Source organism: Hippopotamus amphibius, chromosome 17 (genome assembly GCF_030028045.1).
Source record: "Hippopotamus amphibius kiboko isolate mHipAmp2 chromosome 17, mHipAmp2.hap2, whole genome shotgun sequence".
In the NCBI taxonomy this organism is placed as follows: Eukaryota; Metazoa; Chordata; class Mammalia; order Artiodactyla; family Hippopotamidae; genus Hippopotamus; species Hippopotamus amphibius.
Genome location: NC_080202.1, coordinates 47,717,884 through 47,736,615, shown reverse-complemented (window position 1 = coordinate 47,736,615; position 18,732 = coordinate 47,717,884). Strand labels below are relative to the sequence as shown.

The window sequence follows — 18,732 nt, the reverse complement described above, 5'->3', positions numbered from 1 at the left end:
AGGTTAGGCATGTTGGTCAAAGTTGCACAGCTGATAAGTAGCAGCATCAGGACAGGGGCTCAGATGTCTCCCAGCAAAACAGAGCCCTTCGCCACCTCAAATCCCTCCCGGGCTGGGTTCTATGGGGCCTTTGGTCTATTCCAGAGCGAGGCCAGAGGGAGCAGTCAGTTTCCAATAGCTGGGGATGGAGGACTCAGGCCTCTAGAACCAGCCTGGGGACCCTGAGAGAGCAGAAAACCAGAATATGCCACTTAGGCATAAGGTTTATTTGAGCTAGAGGCAAATGAGAATCAATGGATGCAGAAGGAAGCCTTCCAGGAGCTTCCCTTGCCCGCTCCGCTGAGTTTCACTGCTTTTTTTCTTGTTGATCTGTCCTATGTCAGGCTAATCTGTGGGGTCCCAAACACAAGCCCTTTGGAATTCACACTGGTCGTGGTCTTCACCAGCTACATGGGGCCTCCAGGGGTGGCCTCAGGTGGCCGCAGACCCCAGGCCTCCTGTAGTCGGGGTTCCATGTGGCCTCCACACTCCACCACCTTCCCTTCCCCAAAACCAAAGGCAGCTTAACGATCAGGAGCATGGAATCCAGCTCTGGTGGGCCAGTTCTCAGAGACTAACCCTAACCCTGGGGGACTGTTTTAAGCTCTCTATGCTTAAAACAATCTCTGTATCCTCATCTGAAAAATGGGATTTATTGTGGAGCATTGAAAGAGATAATATAATATAGACCACTTAGCACAAACAGTAAGCGCTTAATAAATGTGAGTTTTTGCATAACCAAAGCAACTGAAAGTGAACCATCTCAGGGACCACAAGGATAGCAAAGGGGGCATTTTTACACAATTACCCAACAGGACCATCCTTTACCCTATCTGAGCTTCAGCTTTCTGTTCCACTGAAAGAACAGAGGAAACCTGTTTCTAAATTTGCATTTTGTTAGCTCTGAATAGATTGAGAATGTAAAACGAGATACTGAAGCCAAAAATTCCCCAGGAAATGGTTTTTGAAAATCATTCAGTCAGTTTCAAGTCCCCACGGCGCTGGGTTTCTGCTCTGCCCATGAGAATACCACTTTTAAAAAGATTAATTAATTAAGGGGTGATTCCTAGTTCAAATAACAAATAGGCTCTTCAGGAAAGACAGTGCTTCTCAAATACTGGCTGTGGGAAGACATTCAGAAGTCTTTCTGAAACCTTGTAAATGTTACTAAAAATTAAAGTATGTGGGCCGAGTGACTGGATGCAGAATGTCCTGCTTGAGCAGCGGAGGAGCTAAGGGTGCTGGGCGTGGAGACTATGGGGGCATAGGCTACCGTGGAAACAGAATATCGACCCTCTCTGGGGGCGCAGCCCCTTTCTCACTTGCACACCTCATATCGCCCTGTTTGGCCCTGGAGGATGGCTGGTTAGCCAGAGACGGGTAAGATTCCTCAGGGGAGGAACAACCTAAGACAGGCACAGTCGCAGAGGGGCCAACAGGGGTGGGGCACAGACCCCTAATCCTTCTGAGAGAGGTCTCCTGCCCCCAGGGCTGCTTTGCTCTCCACGCCCAGCTCAAATCTGCACCCTGCTCAGATCCACGCCTGCTCAAATCGAATCCAGGAAACAAAGATCATTGCCGCAGTCATGTGAGGCCTTTGTGTGTTTATTTCAAAGATAGCCTTGCTTATGGGACTAAACTGGAAGCGTTAGACCCTTAGGCTATGCCAAGAACTCAATAAAAGCAACGTGGGATCAATCAGCAAGGCTCTTGATCCTAGAGGTCTTGAGTCCCCCGGTCCCATCTTTCTCTTAAATCTGTGTCTGTGTTTTCTTTAAGCTTGCGGCACCCGTCACTCACCTCGAGTCGCCGAGCTGGTCTCGGCAACTGGCAGCATCAGAAACACGTGGGACCTTGGAGTTCAGATTCTGGAGATTCTGACTCTGTGGGTCTGCTCTGGGCCCTGAGACCATTGCTGCCTGTCTGTGGACCACCCTTGGGGTAGCCAGGCTCTATCGAAGTTTTCCAGCCTGTTCTTATAATTCCCTTTCAAAGAATCTGCTTAAATAGGGGTTTGTTGTACAAAGCAAGATATCTGCATAGTGACGCTTTTCCCCGGAATGTTTATGCCTTTTGGGTTGTGACTTATTTTCAGGATTTAAAAGTAGTCTTTGTGTGAAAACAGACCCACAGACACAGAGAACAAACTGTTGGTGCCAGGAGGGAGGAGGATGCGGGATGGGCGAAATAGGTGTAGGGAATTAGGAGGTAACGAACCTACAGTTATATGAAAAAAATAAGTCATGGAGATGTAACACACAGCATAAGGAATATGGCTAATAATATTGTAATGACTCTGTATGGGGACAGATGCTTACGGGATTTATTGCGGTGATGCTTTCACAATGTAGGCAAATGCCAAACCACTGTGTAGAACGCCTGAAGCTTACAGAATATTGTACGTCAACTTGACTTCAATAAAAAAAAAAGATTAAAAAAATAAAAGTGGTCTTTGTGGATTTCATTTTATGAGAATGAAATGGAATAATTACACAAAAAATGAGATCGTTGGGCGCGTCCCCCGTTCCGTGTCCGCCCAGTCCGTGAGGAAGCAGTGGAGGTGGGAAATGAAGTGGGGTCTGGGCAGAAATAAAGGAAGCGGGAGCAGATCCGTACCCTCTGCCCCAAAGTCAGCATGCCGCAGAAAGGCTGAAGCTGCTGAACATCTTCAAAGCAAAGCACTGACTTTGCCTAAGACCTTCGGGAGCCCCAGTGCACCAGGGCCCGTGTGAGGAGCAGGCGAGGCCCCTGGCTGGCACCTGAGAATGGGCAGGGCCACGCTGCTTCTCTCAGGGTCAGGAGTGCCCGGAACGCTGCTGGGCATCTCGTGAGCACATGGTGGCAACAGGATGCGCTCAGATCCACCTGGCCGTTAGTTAGGTGTGAACGTATGAGGTTCTGTTCGCCTGGTATGCAGCTGGCACTCAATAAGTGTTCATCGACTAAAATAGCGCACGTCACCTGTGGCCACTTTTGAAGGGTGGTAGGGGAGGGAGGGTTAAGAGCTCTGGTGCAACTCTGGCACCCTTTTGGCCGCCTGTGCTCCTCCTTTCCTCTGCCTGCTCTCAGGACCTCATGGATGGATTTGTGGGAAGTGCCCTCCCCCCAACCCCGGGCCCCCACTCACCAGGGTCCGCTTTCCGGATTTCACTGTACACCGTCTCTGTGCCCTTTGCTCCCAGACCTGGAAAGGAACCAAGTGCAGGTCAACAGCTGCCTCTGGCGCTGAGTCAGCCCACTGCTGAAGCAGGAAATGCTGGAGGCTCCCAGGCAAGGCTGCGCCCGCTACCCACCCCATGAGTGCCCACCTCCAGGAGCCCCCGGGGTCCCTGTCACTAGGGAGCCTGGGCCATGTCCCAGCTTTAGAAGATCCTGGTCTCTCCAGCATCACTCTCAGCCTGGAAGTACAAGGCCAACAGGCCACTGTGGGACCCTGGACCTGGGGGGCCGCTGGTAGAGGTACTCCCAGCACAGACCCGTAGCCTCCAGCTCAGTGGCCCCATTCCTCTTTCTCTGCCGCTGTGTCCCTATGTCCAGCTGCTCTGCCAGCCCCTCCCAGGAGGCTGGGCTAGGGTCTCCCTGGGTATACGGGTTAGAGCCTGGGCATCATCTGTGACGCTAAAGATCAGCTGGGACCCGCTTACAACTCTAGACAGCTGGGCTGGTTGGTTTCAAATGCCAACAACCTGGGCCTCACTGCCCTGGGAGTTGGCCCTGGCGTCGGTGGTTTTTAGGAGCTTCCCAGGGGATTCTAATATGCAGACCGGGTTGAGATCCTCTGGTCTGGACCCTTTCTGGACAGCAGGCAAGATGACCCACTTAGGGTGTGGATTACACCCAGAGAAGACTCAAGGGTTTGGGACACAAAGAACGCTTATCGGCCATCTGTTTAAGTTGATGTGCACGCACAGGTTGTGTATACACACACATACACACACTACAGGCACTGCACACACACACACACAGACCTTCAGGATGGGACCCGCCACTTCCCTCTCACCTGCACAAAGCCCCAGGAAACCTTATTGTATTGATAGAAAGGCGCCTGATGCCGTTTGGCCAGCATTCTCCCTCTATAGGTGGGGAAACAGAACCCCAGACTGGGTGATGCTTCCTGCCACCACAGTCAGTGCCACGTGGATGTTGTTTTCCTCAGTGGCAGATGGTGGGGGCACGTACACGGATTCTAACTACACCGAGATACCCTAGACTCGCCAGGCTCCCCTCTCTCATGCCCTGAGCCTGCACACACTCCTCTACTGCCTGCATGGCCCCTTTGCTTTGCCCCATTCCTCCTCGTCCTCCAAGCCCCAGGACAAGCTTTGCTCCTGCACTTGGGTGCCCATACCCTCACACACCTACATACTCCTTTACACACTCCCTCCTTCCCTGTGCCCTGGGCAGTTACGTGGGCTCCCACAGCACTTTGTGGACACTTGCCCTCGATACACTGACGCTATTTGTCTGCACGACCGTCTGCCCTGGTGGACTCCATGCTCCTCTAGGGCAGCGCCTTGGGTCTTGTGCTCCTCCCCATCCCAGACCTTGCCTGGCTACCTGGAGGCACCTATAAAGGTTTGATGGGACAGTGAAGACAACAGTCAACGTCCCTGCACGTGTCCCTGTCTCAGAGCCCCCACCTTCAGGAAGGTCTTGGCATGATCAGCCCAATCCCTGAGGTTTTAGGTCTTAGGATTAAAATCACGGTCATTCATACACATTAACTGGTGGTGGTTCCTGTGTCACGACCTGAATGCCGGGAGAAAGCTTGGCTGGCAGTTCAGGCCGACAGCTGAACTTGGGTCACTTGGGGTGCCAGGACCTTGCAGAAGGCATCGTAGTGACTCCCCCAGGGCACCAAATAGCAGTTGGTACTCAGCAGAGTGGCTGAGATACCAAGCATCCCCAGCTGGGATGCCTGCCTTTCTCTGAGAGGACAGTGGAGATGCCCACACCACTCTCCACGCCCCCTCCGTGTCACCAGATCTGGGGGTGTCAAGGGAAGCTCCAGCCTATTTCTGCTGGGGGCGTCTACCGCATCCCTAAGGGACTCTCTGCTCAATGTCAGGTCTGGGCAAGTCACTCATTCAACACGGTCCTAACACCTACTGTGTGCCGGGCACTGCGGAAGAGGAAAAGGTGAACAGGGACCTGGTTCCAGCTTTGGGGAGCTTCAGGTGCAGAAGGTGTGCAAACTAGGCAGTGATAAACACTCCAGGACACAGCTTACCAGGGGCACTGGGGGCCCTGCCAGCTTCTCCTCCTCCACGACGGGAGCTGGGGGCGCTGGGGAGGGAATGAAGTGAAGGCACTGGGCAGCCAGGCCTGGGGGTCTGGACACCCTCGGGAACTCCACTGCCCCCGGGCACAGGAGGGGTGGCTGGTGGACCTCTGGTGCCCTTGGGGACACTCTGACACCCTCTGGATCCAAGGAAGCTGCACTCAACTCCCTTTCACCTCATACTCTGTGTATCGGCCAGGGCAGCCGGTGGTTTCACTTCTTGGCTGAGCTGCCAGATTTGCAGCTGCCCCAGCGGTTCCCCCTGCTGCCCTCCTGGCTCTGCCCAGCACGTGGGGGTTGCAGCTCACTGAGAGCGCCCCTCCTCCCACTGCTCCATGCAGCAGCTGCCTGCTAATGACTAAACCAGGCCAGCAGGCTGTTTGTCTCTGCTGTCAGGGATGTTTCCGGATGGGCTTTGTTTTGGCTTCTGTTTTTCTCTGTTAACAGAGAAAGAGATGGCTTCAACGTCATGGGGTTTTCCCAGCGATCAGCCTCAGAGCAAACATGCAGCAAACGGAGATTTAACGAGTTCCTTCCCACCCCTCCTCCACCCGCAAGTGACCACTTGGTCAGCCGCCAGCCACGGTTAGAGCTGGACGTGGTCCCCGTTCCTTCCTCCGTCCCATCTGTAGAGGAGGGAGGCCTTGAGGACAGCGACTGGGTTGGCCAAGACCAGGTCAGGTTTACTCACCACTGGCCTTGAACCCACAGAGTTTTTTCCTCACCTAGCAATGCCCCACTCTGCACCCACGAGAAGGCAGGGGGACAGCATCCTGGGCCAGGCCACTCTCCCCCTCTGTCCCTTAGCTGCCAAGTAGGCTTGGTCCAGAAAACAACTTGAATCCTCCAGAAACTCTCTATTTCCATCCAAGTGACTTTCATTCCAGCTCCTTTGGGCAAACCGGGGAAAGGTGACCCAAGGGGTTACAATCCCACAGCTGCAATCCCAGGGGTTCTCTTTTACCTTCAACTGCTCCCCACCTTCAAGCCAGAAAAAGAAAACCAGACGCTGCTATCGTGGAAACATCCCCAAAGGAATGTAAGAGGGACAAAACCCTGCTTCCTTCTTCTTGCTTCAGTCTCCTTCAGTCTAAAGCTTTCCAGGCCTCACGCACAGCCCTCGTTACTGAGGGCCTGAGCCCAGCTGGCAGCAGGGCAAGGGTGGGGCCTGGCCCCCTGGGACAGGTATTAGAACCTTGAGGCCAGAGCCCAGGGCCATCACTGCCTGCTTGAGCGCTTGGCGGGGCGCAGCGGACAGTGGGGTTTCCCACACCCGTTCAGCCCTGCCCTCTTGTGGTTCCCCTTTCCTTCCAAGCCTGAAGCCCTCTTAGGAGGAAATAAACTTTCACCTGCGGGACAAGGCCCACGATGCAGAGTGATGGAGGGGCTCAGGCTGGACCAGGGAAGGCTGGCGGGGAGCCGCCTAAAGTCCCACCAGCCACAGCCCACCTAGACTCCGTTCTGGGCCCCAGGCCCCTGCGCTGTCTCCTCTTGGGCTCTCACATGTAACCCAACCGAACCAGGCTTCCCATGGGCCTGTGCCTCCCAACTGCAGACATCACGACCATCTGTGGGGTTGCTCCATTAAGAAACATGTGGTCCTTGTGTCTCCTGCCTCCTGGCCGTGAATTTTTCATCCAGTGCTGCGGTCTGTTTCTAAAGTATATCCAGAATCTGTCCACTGCCAGACTCTGGTTCCATCCTAAGCCCCTCTTGCCTGGTTTCCATTTCTGTCCCCTTTAATCCGTCCTCCATACCAGCCACAAGGACCGTTTTTAAAGAAGGGAGTTGGAACCTGTCACTTGAATGCTTAAAGGCTTCCAAAGGCCCCCCAGTCCACGGAGACGAGAACAAAAAGCGCGCCCCAGTGGCCCTGCAGGCCCTAGCCCCCGCTGGTCCTCCCGGCTTCACCTGCCCCTGCTCCCTCTCGCGCTCTCTGCAGACATTGAAGGATCTGAACGAGTCACTTAAGATCCATTAAAGATCTCCTTTCAGGTCTTTCAATGAGCCAAGCTCTAAACCACCACCCACTGCCCCGAACATTTCCTGGGTCCTCCTAGCCCTCCCTCCTCTTGGTGGGGCCACTTTCTCTGTGCCCTTCAGGCCCCAGCTCAAATGCCACCCCTCAGACAGGCCTTCTGGGACCACCCAGCCAGTAAAGGCATCACCTTTCAGGCCTTCTCATCACACCCCACTCTTCCTGCAAGCTCTGACTCTGACTTGATACTGTCTGCTCATCGGTTCCTTGTTTTCCTGACTCCCTCAGAGGCTATACCTCCATGAGTGGGAGACCACATACGCGTCTTTGCTGCTTATCCTGGGGCTGGTCCATCATGGGCCTTTAATTTGTTAACTCAACAAGCGCATCCCTTTATCATGAAATAGAGAGGAAGAGAGCTTCAGGCCGGCCGTGGCCCCCACCCCTCCCCCGCCCAGTCTAGACTTGGGACTGGGACGCCCTGTGTAGTGGTGCAGAGCGGGCAGTACCAACTCCAGGGGCCGTGCTGATGCAGACTCTAGGCACGGTGGCCTTGTTGTGCAGCACCCAGCCCCAGGGGCTACGGGGGACGGCCCTGCCTGGAAGGTTCCGTGCACACGTCTGCAGACATGGTACCTGGAACTGCGCTAAGCAAGGGAAGAAGGAAGGAACCCCAAACTCCTTCCAGAGTTTGAGCAAGACATGACAAGAGAACGCCATCACCATGTGGCTCTGGCTGAGGCCACACAGGCATGGTCTGCGAGGTAGCCCTGGGCCTGCCGGGCCGAGTGGACGCAGCTTGGCCTCAGCCTCCGCAGGAAAGGGGGATGGATGCACGGACAACAGCCCTAACGAGCTTCCCAGCAGGGCAGGAAGGCTCGGGTGGCTGCTTCCTTTGTGTGGCAGCCTCTGGGGGAGCTAAGGAGGTTTTGGAGGATGTGCATGGTTGTTTTTTTTGTGTGGTGCCCGAAGCAGCTGAGATTGATGTCCTGTTGCTTGCTGTGGACTGACCCACCCTGAGTCAGTGTCCCCAGCGCAGGACCAGAACTAGGGGCCTCCTCCAGACCAGCCTGCCTAAGAGAACCACACGCATAAAAACAGAACGACGCATAATGATGGTGCCGCTGTTTACACGTAGAGCGATTCTGTGCTTTCGAAAGCCTTTACCCAAGTGTCTTTTTAAACAGCCAAGCCCGCTTCCCCTTCAAACATGCATTTCACTGACACAAGCGCAGTCCGCAAGCAACTTTTTAAGGAACGTGCTGGAGTGGGGCAAGGGGGCTACCTCTGGAAGGATGCACAAACACCCAGGAATGAGGCTGCCTGCAAACCGTCTCTCAACAGACCCATTTCTTAGCACTTAGTAATTGCTCAATAAAATGCACCCATCATTAATAGCATGATAAATAATAATTATCCAATGAAATTTTACACCTCCAAGCATGGCCAGGGGTCACTGCTCCTGCCTCAGGCATGTCCAGCCCGTCTGTCTGCTGACCACCTCCCTTCCGAGTGACGAGGGTGACTAGACTTATGCCCCTGGGCCACAGCACAGCCCACCCCAGCGTCTGTACCCAAGCAGACAGTAAAACGGGGGGGTGGGGAGGGTGGCAGAAACCACTTGAGTGATGGTGTTACCTCGGTGAGGCTCAGGGGAGGTCACTTCCACTTCAGTGTACTCCACGTCCAAGGTCAGAGGCTCTGCTCGAAAGAACCACAGCAGCCTGCGGTTAGACAGAGTCTCCTTGGGGGGGCCTCAGGCCACATTAGAGATTTCTATTCAAGCAACTGAAGTAGTCTGTATTTTAACGGGGAAGCCGGACGCAGGCTTAACTCCATTCTAAGCGGGTGAGAAAACTCAGGCTGGGAGAGGTGGTGAGGAGGCCTGTACTCCGGGGTTGTGGAAGGACCCTCCGGCTCAGGCCCCGTGATTACCACAGTGTGAGGGGTTGTAAAGCTCAGTAGACACAGAAAACAGTTAACTCTGGAAGACTTCTCCACAGCCACAGGCACAGAACACTTTCTCCGAGATGGAAAGGATCTCAGGAAATGGGAAATGGGGTCCCCAGCCTCAGATGGCATGAGACATAGGCACAGAAAATCAAGTTACACCCAAAATGGAACTTCCTGATTCAGAGTGGGCTACTGAATAAGTCAGGAGGATCTTCCTTCTCTTGGATAGTAGAGGCATAGGTTTTTTTTTTAATACAGCATTACTGCAAATCATCACATCATACACTTTAAACTTACACAATGTTATATGTCAAGTATATCTCAATAAAGCTGGCAAAAAAAATGTTAAGAGGCTGGGGTGGGGAGAAGTACACAGGGTACTTTAAAGGTAGTGGAAATTTTTTTTTTAAGGATGATGAGTATGCAGTTATTTTTTGAATTGCTATCATTTATATTTTATACAAAACATAAATATTATGTTGTATCTACTAAATGCTTAATAAAAATGAAAAATACATGAGAAAAAACACAAAAAAAAATGAAAAATACACTATAAAAAAGAAAAGAAAATAGCACTGCTGCTTATTTTTAAGACCAGTAACAACAGACACTAGATAGTGTCTTTGGAGAAAGCAATAACCATTTCCATTTAAGAGGGGTGAGAAACTACCCACCGGTCTTAACAGCTTTTGTTCTTTTCCTAGTAGTCTTTTACATAAATGCAAAGGCTTCTAATTTTTAAGAAATTAGATAGTTACCTTTATTTTCATTTAATGGCTTCATTGCATGGTTTCCAACATCTTCATTGTAACCTAGTTGAAAAATAACAGTTAAGATGAGTGACAATGGAATTCCTCGTTTTCTATGTAAATTTTTAAAAACTCAGTGCCACTAACAAAAGGAGTCAAGCCCAAATTCCTCAGTGTACTTGGCAACCAGCAGTGTATCTGGATTCCGGATACCTCCTGGTGGCCCTGGGCCCCAACCAACCCACTGCCACTTTCTAAAACTGGTGTGATGTCCACCATTGCATGGGAGGGACACGTCTATTTATGAATTGTTCAAAATGCAGAATTTTTCACTGGGAGCAAGTTCAGAAGAAATTAAGCTGAATTCTGGAAGAGCCAATGACCACAAACATGAAGGATACTAGTGAACTAACCCTCTCCAGCTGGAGAACCAGATCCACGAGAACATGGTTTAAAGATGCTGCAATACCTCTAGCCTGCCACCTGGGCAGGGGCAAAATTTCTTTGAGCTTTTTTATCAAGTTTTTCTTTTTTTTAAATCAAGTTGTTCTTTACTAAAAATAATTCTAATAAGTATTATAAATACTATTCCTGAAGAACACATGGTTTTCCATTCCATTTCACTGTGTAATTTACAAATTACTATTTTCGTATGTTTATAAACTGAAATAATCCAGGCAGAGAAAATATAATAAGCGTTGGAGTATTTCTTGCATTTTGGAAATTTGGGAGGAAGTTCTATTTTAATATGTCTATCAACATTTAATATAAAGTATCATGTCTTTGTTCTTATGTATAAATAATACAAACGACAAACAGAACCCAGCTGATATCACAAAGAGGTATTTTCTCCACAGCACTGGATTACTTTTTGCTAAATATTCACCAAATTTTTCTGAATGTAGTTTCTTAAATGGTGTATTTGCTCTTTTCTCTTTATTGGCACACTGCTTTTATTATGACAAATGTTTTGTGTTACTTTTTAAAAAGTTTATGATTCAGTACTATAGGAATCGCTCATTTCTCAAAAGATCGCTCAGGAATGCATGCCCTGTAAAAGCTGTATACTAAAAAGTTCTTATTTTGTGCGACACTGTTACAGAATTAGAAAAGAACATCAGGGACTTCCCTGGTGGCGCAGTGGTTAAGAATTTGCCTGCCAATGCAGGAGACACGGGTTCGAGCCCTGGTCCGGGAAGATCCCACATACTGCGGAGCAACTAACCCTGTGCGCCACAACTACTGAGCCTGTGCTCTAGAGCCCATGAACCACAACTACTGAGCCCACAAGCTGCAACTACTGAAGCCCATGCGCCTAGAGTCCATGCTCCGCAACAAGAAAAGCCACTGCAACGAGAAGCCCGTGTACTGCAACAAAGAGTAGCCCCTGCTTGCCGCAACTAGAGAAAGCCCAAGCACAGCAATGAAGACCCAATGCAGCCAAAAAATAAAATAAAATAATTAATTTAAAAAAGCAAAAAGATTATCAGGAACTTCCCTGGTGATGCAGTGGATAAGACTCCATGCTCCCCATGCAGGGGGCCTGGGTTCGATCCCTGGTCAGGGAATTAGATCCCCCATGCATGCTGCAGCTAAGGAGCCCACCTGGTGCAACTAAGACCTGGTGCAACCAAATAAATAAATAAAAATAAATATTAAAAAAAAAAAAAGAATATCAGTGTTCAATTCCCAAACTTGGCTGGGACAGAAGGTTGTGTGACATAATTATGGCCCCCTCTGGAAAACAGCCAGCATCCCCGATAAAGGGCTTGAACAATTTTCTCAGAGACTTAATGGGATGAAGAACTCCTGGGATCGGCTCCCCACCCTATTGAGCTGACTCTCAAGCTTGCAATAAACCTCATAACCAGGTATTCCTTTACTGTCTCACTTCATTTTTTTAATGCCTCTACTAACAGTGAAATTGGTTTAAATTAGTTTCCCGTGGTGGCAAGTTTGAAATGAGACTGCCTTGTGCTTGCAATAAACAATTCCATCTGAGAAGATATCTTACCAACACCTTCTTTTGATAGCTGGTGTCTCTCTTACAAACAGAGAACAATTATACTTGGACAGTGCCCAGTGTTTGAAGAGAACCCACGTGGGTGTCCACAGCATTATAATTACTCTCCACCTTTCATTCCTCAGGATATTTAGAAGGTGGTGAAATTAGAGCACCATGTTCTGCCTTGCTTCTTAAGTTTTTGTTTTGCTTATTAGCTCACCACCCAATGACTGATTAGATTAAGCGCCCCAGCTTGAAGCCAGAGTTTCCCTTCCAACCTCACCCCACCTCCCACAGATTCTGCTTCTCGGAGGGATGGAAGAGTGTAGAGCAAGTTGGGAAAAACTTGTAACCACGGCACGAAACCATGATGGTACCATAATGTCTGTTGGCTTCAGTACTGGGATCGGACAACGTCTTCTCATTGTTGGCGTTCAGAAGCGGTGCTGCTGGCCTTGAATCGAAATTTGAAAAGGCAAAAGAAATAACATTTTTTTGGGCTCTAACTCCAAACCAACAAAACAATCGAGGAAAGAGCATGAGAAAACCAGGAAGAGTTTTCTGAAGTGAAGAAAATTCTACTCTCTCATTTGGAACTAATGCTTTCTTCAGCTCTGTGACTATTTGACAAAACCCTTTTTGCTGTTGAAATAAGGGTCCGGGCCAAAGGGCGCAGGAACACGAGGAGTCCTTTATCAGGTGAATCCCACGTGAGGAGGGGATTGCTCATCCTGTGCTATTGTTTCCTTCAGGAACAGAAGGACAGTTTCCGTGCTTTGGGATTTTAGATCTCAAGAACAGTAAAAATAGTACAACCATTTTTTAAGGCAATTCTATTTTGCCAAGTAAGTAAAAAAATTTTAAATTCCATCTACCAATATAATTTCATAAGGAAAAGTGTAGAAAGGACATGACCTCAGAATAAAGCCATTCCTTCCCATGAAGGACAGCTGGCAATCTTCCACTGAGACATACACACACACACACACACACACACACACACACACACACACACCCCTACACCACTCACACCCAAGGTCCTAATTTTTCTGAGTTTGCCAAGAACCACTGAAAACTTCCTAATGACAGGAACCCCTCCAGACAATTCTATCCACACACACAGGACAGCTGTCCCTCTTCCAAGCACACTGACCTGGACATCTCCACCGGCATCTGCTTGGCTTTAAAAAACAAAAAGAAGGACCAAAGTCAGTATAAAGAATCCATATCTATATCAGACGGGAACACTCATTTCAACCATATTTGACTTTTTTTTGAATGCCCATAAAAAGACAGAACAGAAAGCCAAATATATTCGCACTTTTTAAAAAAGAAAAATAAGCAAATAAGCAAAGCAGGTCTTCTCTTGGTCTTATACTGAGAGATTTCACATCATTTCCCCTGAAATATGACATTTTAGCTGGGAGCAGCTTCCCTTCGTGGAAGGTGATGGACAGGAAGACAACAGCACAGAAACCAGATGAGCCACGTAATTGGGCTCTATCTCTTTGCTTCAAGACCATCCCCAAGAGTAAAGGCTAAATCAGTCCCTGTGCTTTTAATTCCAAACTGACCTGAGACCAAGGCCAGATTCAGCCTTAGGAAGGGGTTTGTCCAGAGGGGTTGGTTGCCCCTTTCCTGCTTTGAAAAAACCGTCCTCGTCCCACCTGTCCCCTCCCGTCCCAGGCAGCAGCACTGGGGGCTCCAACTGAACCCGCCACACCCCACAAACAATTTTGGCAGACGTTATGGGTGCTGGGCCCTTTCGCTTGAGGCTTGCTTAGTGGACGCTGATTCCTGAGTGTCAGTGGGTAATCCTGGCTTCTCTTCCATGCATGGCAAACCCATGCTCAGGGTAGAAATTACGGCACAACCAGCAGATTAACTGGGAGGCATGCCGTGTGTGTGTGGGGGTGTCTCCACTCATGCCCAGCTCTACCAACTGTAGGACTAGGTGTGGCCAGATCCACACGAAGGGCTACTGCTGACCACACGCAGATGCAACGTCCCCACCAAATTCATCCTTTCTGGGGAGCCCAACTAGGAAAACCATTGCTTTCACTTTTGCCTCGCTAAGCCCAGCGGCGGTTAGAAGCTCCACACCCACCAAAGCCAAAACCTTTGGTTATCAAGGTGACACCCAGGAGGGAAGCGGCTGCTGTCAGGCACGTGTCCTCGGCTCTCACTGGAGCAGAGCACCCACCTCCCGTCTGGCTGATGCCCCTCACGTCCGTGGCGGGTTCCGTGGCAGAGCGGCAGGGCAGCCTGTCAGAATGGAATGAAAGGACTGTGCTCACCCTTGGCTTTCTTCAGAAAATACAATCGAGCCCCAAGTATCAAGGCGGCAATGACCACTCCAATGACAACCACTGCGATAAGTCCTTTCTTCCAGGGGGCAAGATAGACTGGCAATGCAAAAAAAAAAAAAAAGAATTTAAATATATCAGTTTTTCCTCTGCCGGCAAGAAATAATATCAGCCTTAAGCAACACATAAGACCAATTTTTATATCCTTGTGACTGGTGTCTTTCACGGAGGGACTCTGTGTTTGTAGAAGGTGCAGAAATGGTTGTTTCTGCTATAAGGACAGTCAGTGATGGTCTGAAAGGACCGTAGGGCTGAAGGACACTCTTTTTGGGGTGTCTGCGCACCCCTCCTCCTTCTCTATAAGTCAGCCTCTACCCACATAGGTGGGCTCCTCTGACCCTGTCTGCTCTGCATGGCCCACATCCTCTTGACCACAGGTGGTCCGTGGGAGGACATTTGACCCAAGCTGGTGTCTCGCCACCAAGACTTTGTAATTAGGACTGTGTGAAATACTTCTAATTCCTCATCATAATCAATTCCTCTTTTATACTTCACTTGAGTGGATTTTATTACCTGCAACCGAAGAGCCCGGCAGATGTTGGTCCCTTAACCCTCAGCAAAATGCACTGAACTGCCACCCACTTGCTCTGACAAGTGCTCTCTGCCCTTGCCCTTGGAGCTCATATGACATTTTGCCACTGAGGCCTCGACTCACCTCTGACTGTCAGTGTGTTGCTCCGGAGGACGTTTTGGGAGGGGTTGGCTCTGTTGGAGGCCGTGCAGTAATACTGTCCCTCATGCTCTTTGGTAGCCTTTCCCTTGTGCCAAATGGCCTGGGTTTCATTCGAGGTGACATAGTAGAAGGGTTTGCCCTCCCCTTCTCTGTAAAACTTGTACGTGATGGGACTAGATCCTTCGTTCACGGAGCATCGAAGCGCAATGGGCTTCCCAGACTCCACCTCCTCATTCAGCAGGATCAAGAGCTTGACTTCATCCACGGGGGCTGGAAAGCAGGAAAGGGATCAGCACTGAGAAGAGACGTTGGGAAGAGGAGGAACATGACACGGCCACTGGTCAAAGCCAGCCTTCTGTGACTGTAAGTCGGACTTGGACTTTGCCTTTCATTCAGGTCACTTGTGTTATCGCACATTCATCACAGTTCCTCCCCCAATTAGCCCAGAAGGGCAGCAATGGACACCTCCTGTCCTCCCGTGTGCTACCGTGCAGGGCGCTGTGGGGCTTCTGGGCACAACGCCTTTCTGTGTCTCCCATTTCTTTGATTATAGGAAACAGCCTTCATTCAGCCTCCATCACCCTCCCTGAGTTCCAATGGGCAGACTCAAGCCGTTGTTAATCAGAGAAGGGAGGGGATGGGAGAGACCTGGGAGAAACAGGCAAGAGCAGTCCTGGGGCAGGTCCTGCTTCCCCAGCAGCAATACACACAACGATAGCTTTGAGCTGTTTTGCAGAGGTTCAAACCCCCCCCAGATGCAAGAAGTTAATGATGAACGATGGTGTGCTGCCCGCAGGCATGCAGACCCCCGACCAGTTGGACCTGAAGGTGGATGATGCGGACTCCTACTTGCCTCCCTACCCACCCATCCGAAGAAGGCAGGACTGCTACTGCCTTGGTCCTTATCGAGTACCCCTGACCACCAGCCCTGACGATAAGACCTCTCCCTATCCCCCAGGGAGGGGGGCACAGTTCTCGAGGCGCTCGCCTACCGTGTTCCCCCTTTGCCTGGCAAAGTGATAAAGCTATTCCTTTCTACTCCTCCAAAGCCCTGTCTCCCTATTTCTATTCCGCATTGGTGAACAGAAGCTGGGTTTTTTCAGCCAACACACATTGATCAGACAGAAGATGCTAGGGACACCTCCCTTCACGTACCACCCCAAATATTACTGACCACTCAGCTTAACTATACGATTAACTTATGTGTTCTGTTGGGGTCTATTCTGGGTGAGTCTGTGTGTGAGAGTGTGTGTGTGTAGGTGAGAGAGAGAGAGAGTGTGTGTCTGTGTGTCTGTGATTTCTCTCCCTCCGCTTACGAAGATGCATGGCACCTCCAGATCTCATGAGCAAACAACCTGAGTCATTGCCTTCTCTAGCTCTTGTCCTGCTTTCCTCCTCTTTTGAATGATCTAAACCAATTGCCTTCATGTCCTCATTTCCCACTTTCTTGTGAGCCTGGAAACCTGACTTCTATTCCCTCTGCTTCTGAAACTGAACTATATTGCTGGTTTTGAAGAAACTCAAAGATCACCTGATCCCCGACGAACGCATCCCTGAGTTCCCTGCAGGTCAAATCCATGGTAGACGCTCTTCCTGTCTTCCCACCCTTGGCATCCCTACAGCGCTCGCCTGCCACCCAGCCATTCCCACGGAACTTGGCTTTTCCTGGGCTCCTGTGAAGCCGCACACTCTGATTCTCTCACCTCCTCGCCTGCTGCTCTCTCTTTATTTACCAGTTTTTCTGCCTTTCATCCCTTAAGTGTGGACTTTCTGCAAAATTCAGTCCTCAGTTTGCTGTCTCCATTCTCGTCATTGGTGATTTCATCTACATTATAGCTTCTATTTGTGAATTTAACACATAAATTTATGGCATTTAATGCCTAGATATATAGCTCTAGTCCAGGTTACTCCCCTGAATTCCAAGTCTTGACTTTTACCTGCACATTTCCACTTAGGAGCCCTGCCAGCCTCATTCGCAGCAGGTCCAGGAAGAATTCATTTTCCTCCTACAGACCCTTTCGCTCCATGTTCAACAGCCAAAATTCTGATCCCTGGCTCCTGACCCAGCTCTTCCTACTTAAGCTAGATGATGTCTTTCTTGCCCTAAATGTCTGTCACCATCATTGTAAGTAGAGTTTGCATGACAATTAATCATGTGTTGCCTGGTAACGTTTTTTTCCATATTTGTTTCCACTTGTTATTCAAATATATTAAAATGTTTCTTTACTATTTAATCAGGACATCCTGTCATTGAAAACAAAGAATATGCCTTCTTTTTTTGTATGCCCTATGGCATGAGAGGCTTAACATATATTGATGTGAATTTGAAAAGTATTGTTCCTCTTAGGCTATACATTAATAGAGAAGGAATCAGGGAGTTCCCTGGTGGCCTAGTGGTTAGGATTCAGGGCTTTCACTGAAGAGGGCATGGGTTCAACCCTTGGTCAGGGAACTGAGATCCCACAAGACTCTTGGTGTGCCCCGCCCCCCGAAATAGTAGGAAGAATCGCTATCCAACTCAAGATATCCATGTGGTACATGCAGATAAACAGTTACTAAACAAAAAGGAGGAGGAGGAAGCCTTATTAAGCTTTTTACAACAAGACGCAGAACATCTCAGAGACGCAAGTAATGACATCCCTAAGGCCTTCTGAAAGGTACAAGACAGAGGTGGGAGGAAAACTACCCACCCGGGACAATGGTATATTTCTCTTGTGTAAGAGAGTCCTAGTGACACTGAGCCTGCAGCTCTGACTGTGGATTTGCACGTGACAGAATGTGCCTGGCCAAGGGACCACGGTGGAAAAGAGCTCTGGTCTACAGTCCTCTGAGATGACTGTCTGTTCATCCAAAAAGGAGCAAATGCTAAGGGAGCCCCAAAGCAGCACAACTTCTGTGCTTCCTCAAGTTGCGACACTTTACTCTTGTGTTTCAGCAGTTCGCCTGAAAGGTTCTGAAAAGATATGACACTGGCCACTCTGATAACCCCCAGGTATTTTCCGGCCCCATTTACTTGGGCCTTGGTCCTGCTTTGCCACCTGTCATGTTTATAGAGTTTGCACAAGTACCACCCACTTCTCTTGTCCACCCCAAACCTTTGAAAATGTGAACTAAAGCCCCACTCCCACACAGATTCTTCTCGTAGCACAGCGACTTACCTATCACCTTGACCTGCAGAACTTCGCTGACCAGCTGGGTGTGGGAATGGCAGTTATCCGCAACGCAGTGGTATTCTACGTCTTTTGTTGGGTTATCTTTGAATATTGCGGGCTCATTTGAGTTCATGGTCTGACTCGCCCAAGTCTTACTTGCTTTTGAAAGCTCATAAAAAATGGGCGAGGTTCCGTTTTTGGATTGACAACTGACTTCTATGGTCTGTCCTTTTATCACCTCAGACCTGGAGTCATGAAAAATACTGGGCTTGGAAAGCATTTCTAGAACGACAGAGAGAGAGAGAGAGAAACAATCTGAAGCAAAACATCCAGCCCAAAGGGTTCCTTCTCCAAACTCTGGGCTCGGCTTTCTCTGTCATTACTCTAATTTAAAATGCCTGCCTGCCTTATCTACCTTTAGAGGACTCCTTTAAGATTCTTGAGGAGGGAGAGGGAAAGAGAATAATAATAAATGAAAAAGGATGACATAAATTCAGGAAAAACATTACGTCCCCCTAAATATATGCTTACATTTT

The 18,732-nt window shown here is 49.5% G+C and overlaps 1 protein-coding gene across 1 annotated transcript in view; it reads right to left on the bottom strand.

Moving 5' to 3' along the window:
* PECAM1 (platelet and endothelial cell adhesion molecule 1) overlaps window positions 1–18,732 on the bottom strand; it is a 52,381-nt gene that overhangs the window by 12,572 nt on the left and 21,077 nt on the right. Inside the window, exons 8-15 of the mRNA XM_057716035.1 lie at window positions 18,203–18,478; window positions 15,027–15,314; window positions 14,303–14,410; window positions 13,159–13,186; window positions 12,383–12,459; window positions 10,010–10,063; window positions 8,937–8,999; window positions 3,167–3,223 (exon numbers count right to left, since the gene is read on the bottom strand). Of these exons, the coding sequence (XP_057572018.1) occupies window positions 3,167–3,223; window positions 8,937–8,999; window positions 10,010–10,063; window positions 12,383–12,459; window positions 13,159–13,186; window positions 14,303–14,410; window positions 15,027–15,314; window positions 18,203–18,478 (951 nt within the window). The remainder of the gene's footprint in view (window positions 1–3,166; window positions 3,224–8,936; window positions 9,000–10,009; window positions 10,064–12,382; window positions 12,460–13,158; window positions 13,187–14,302; window positions 14,411–15,026; window positions 15,315–18,202; window positions 18,479–18,732) is intronic.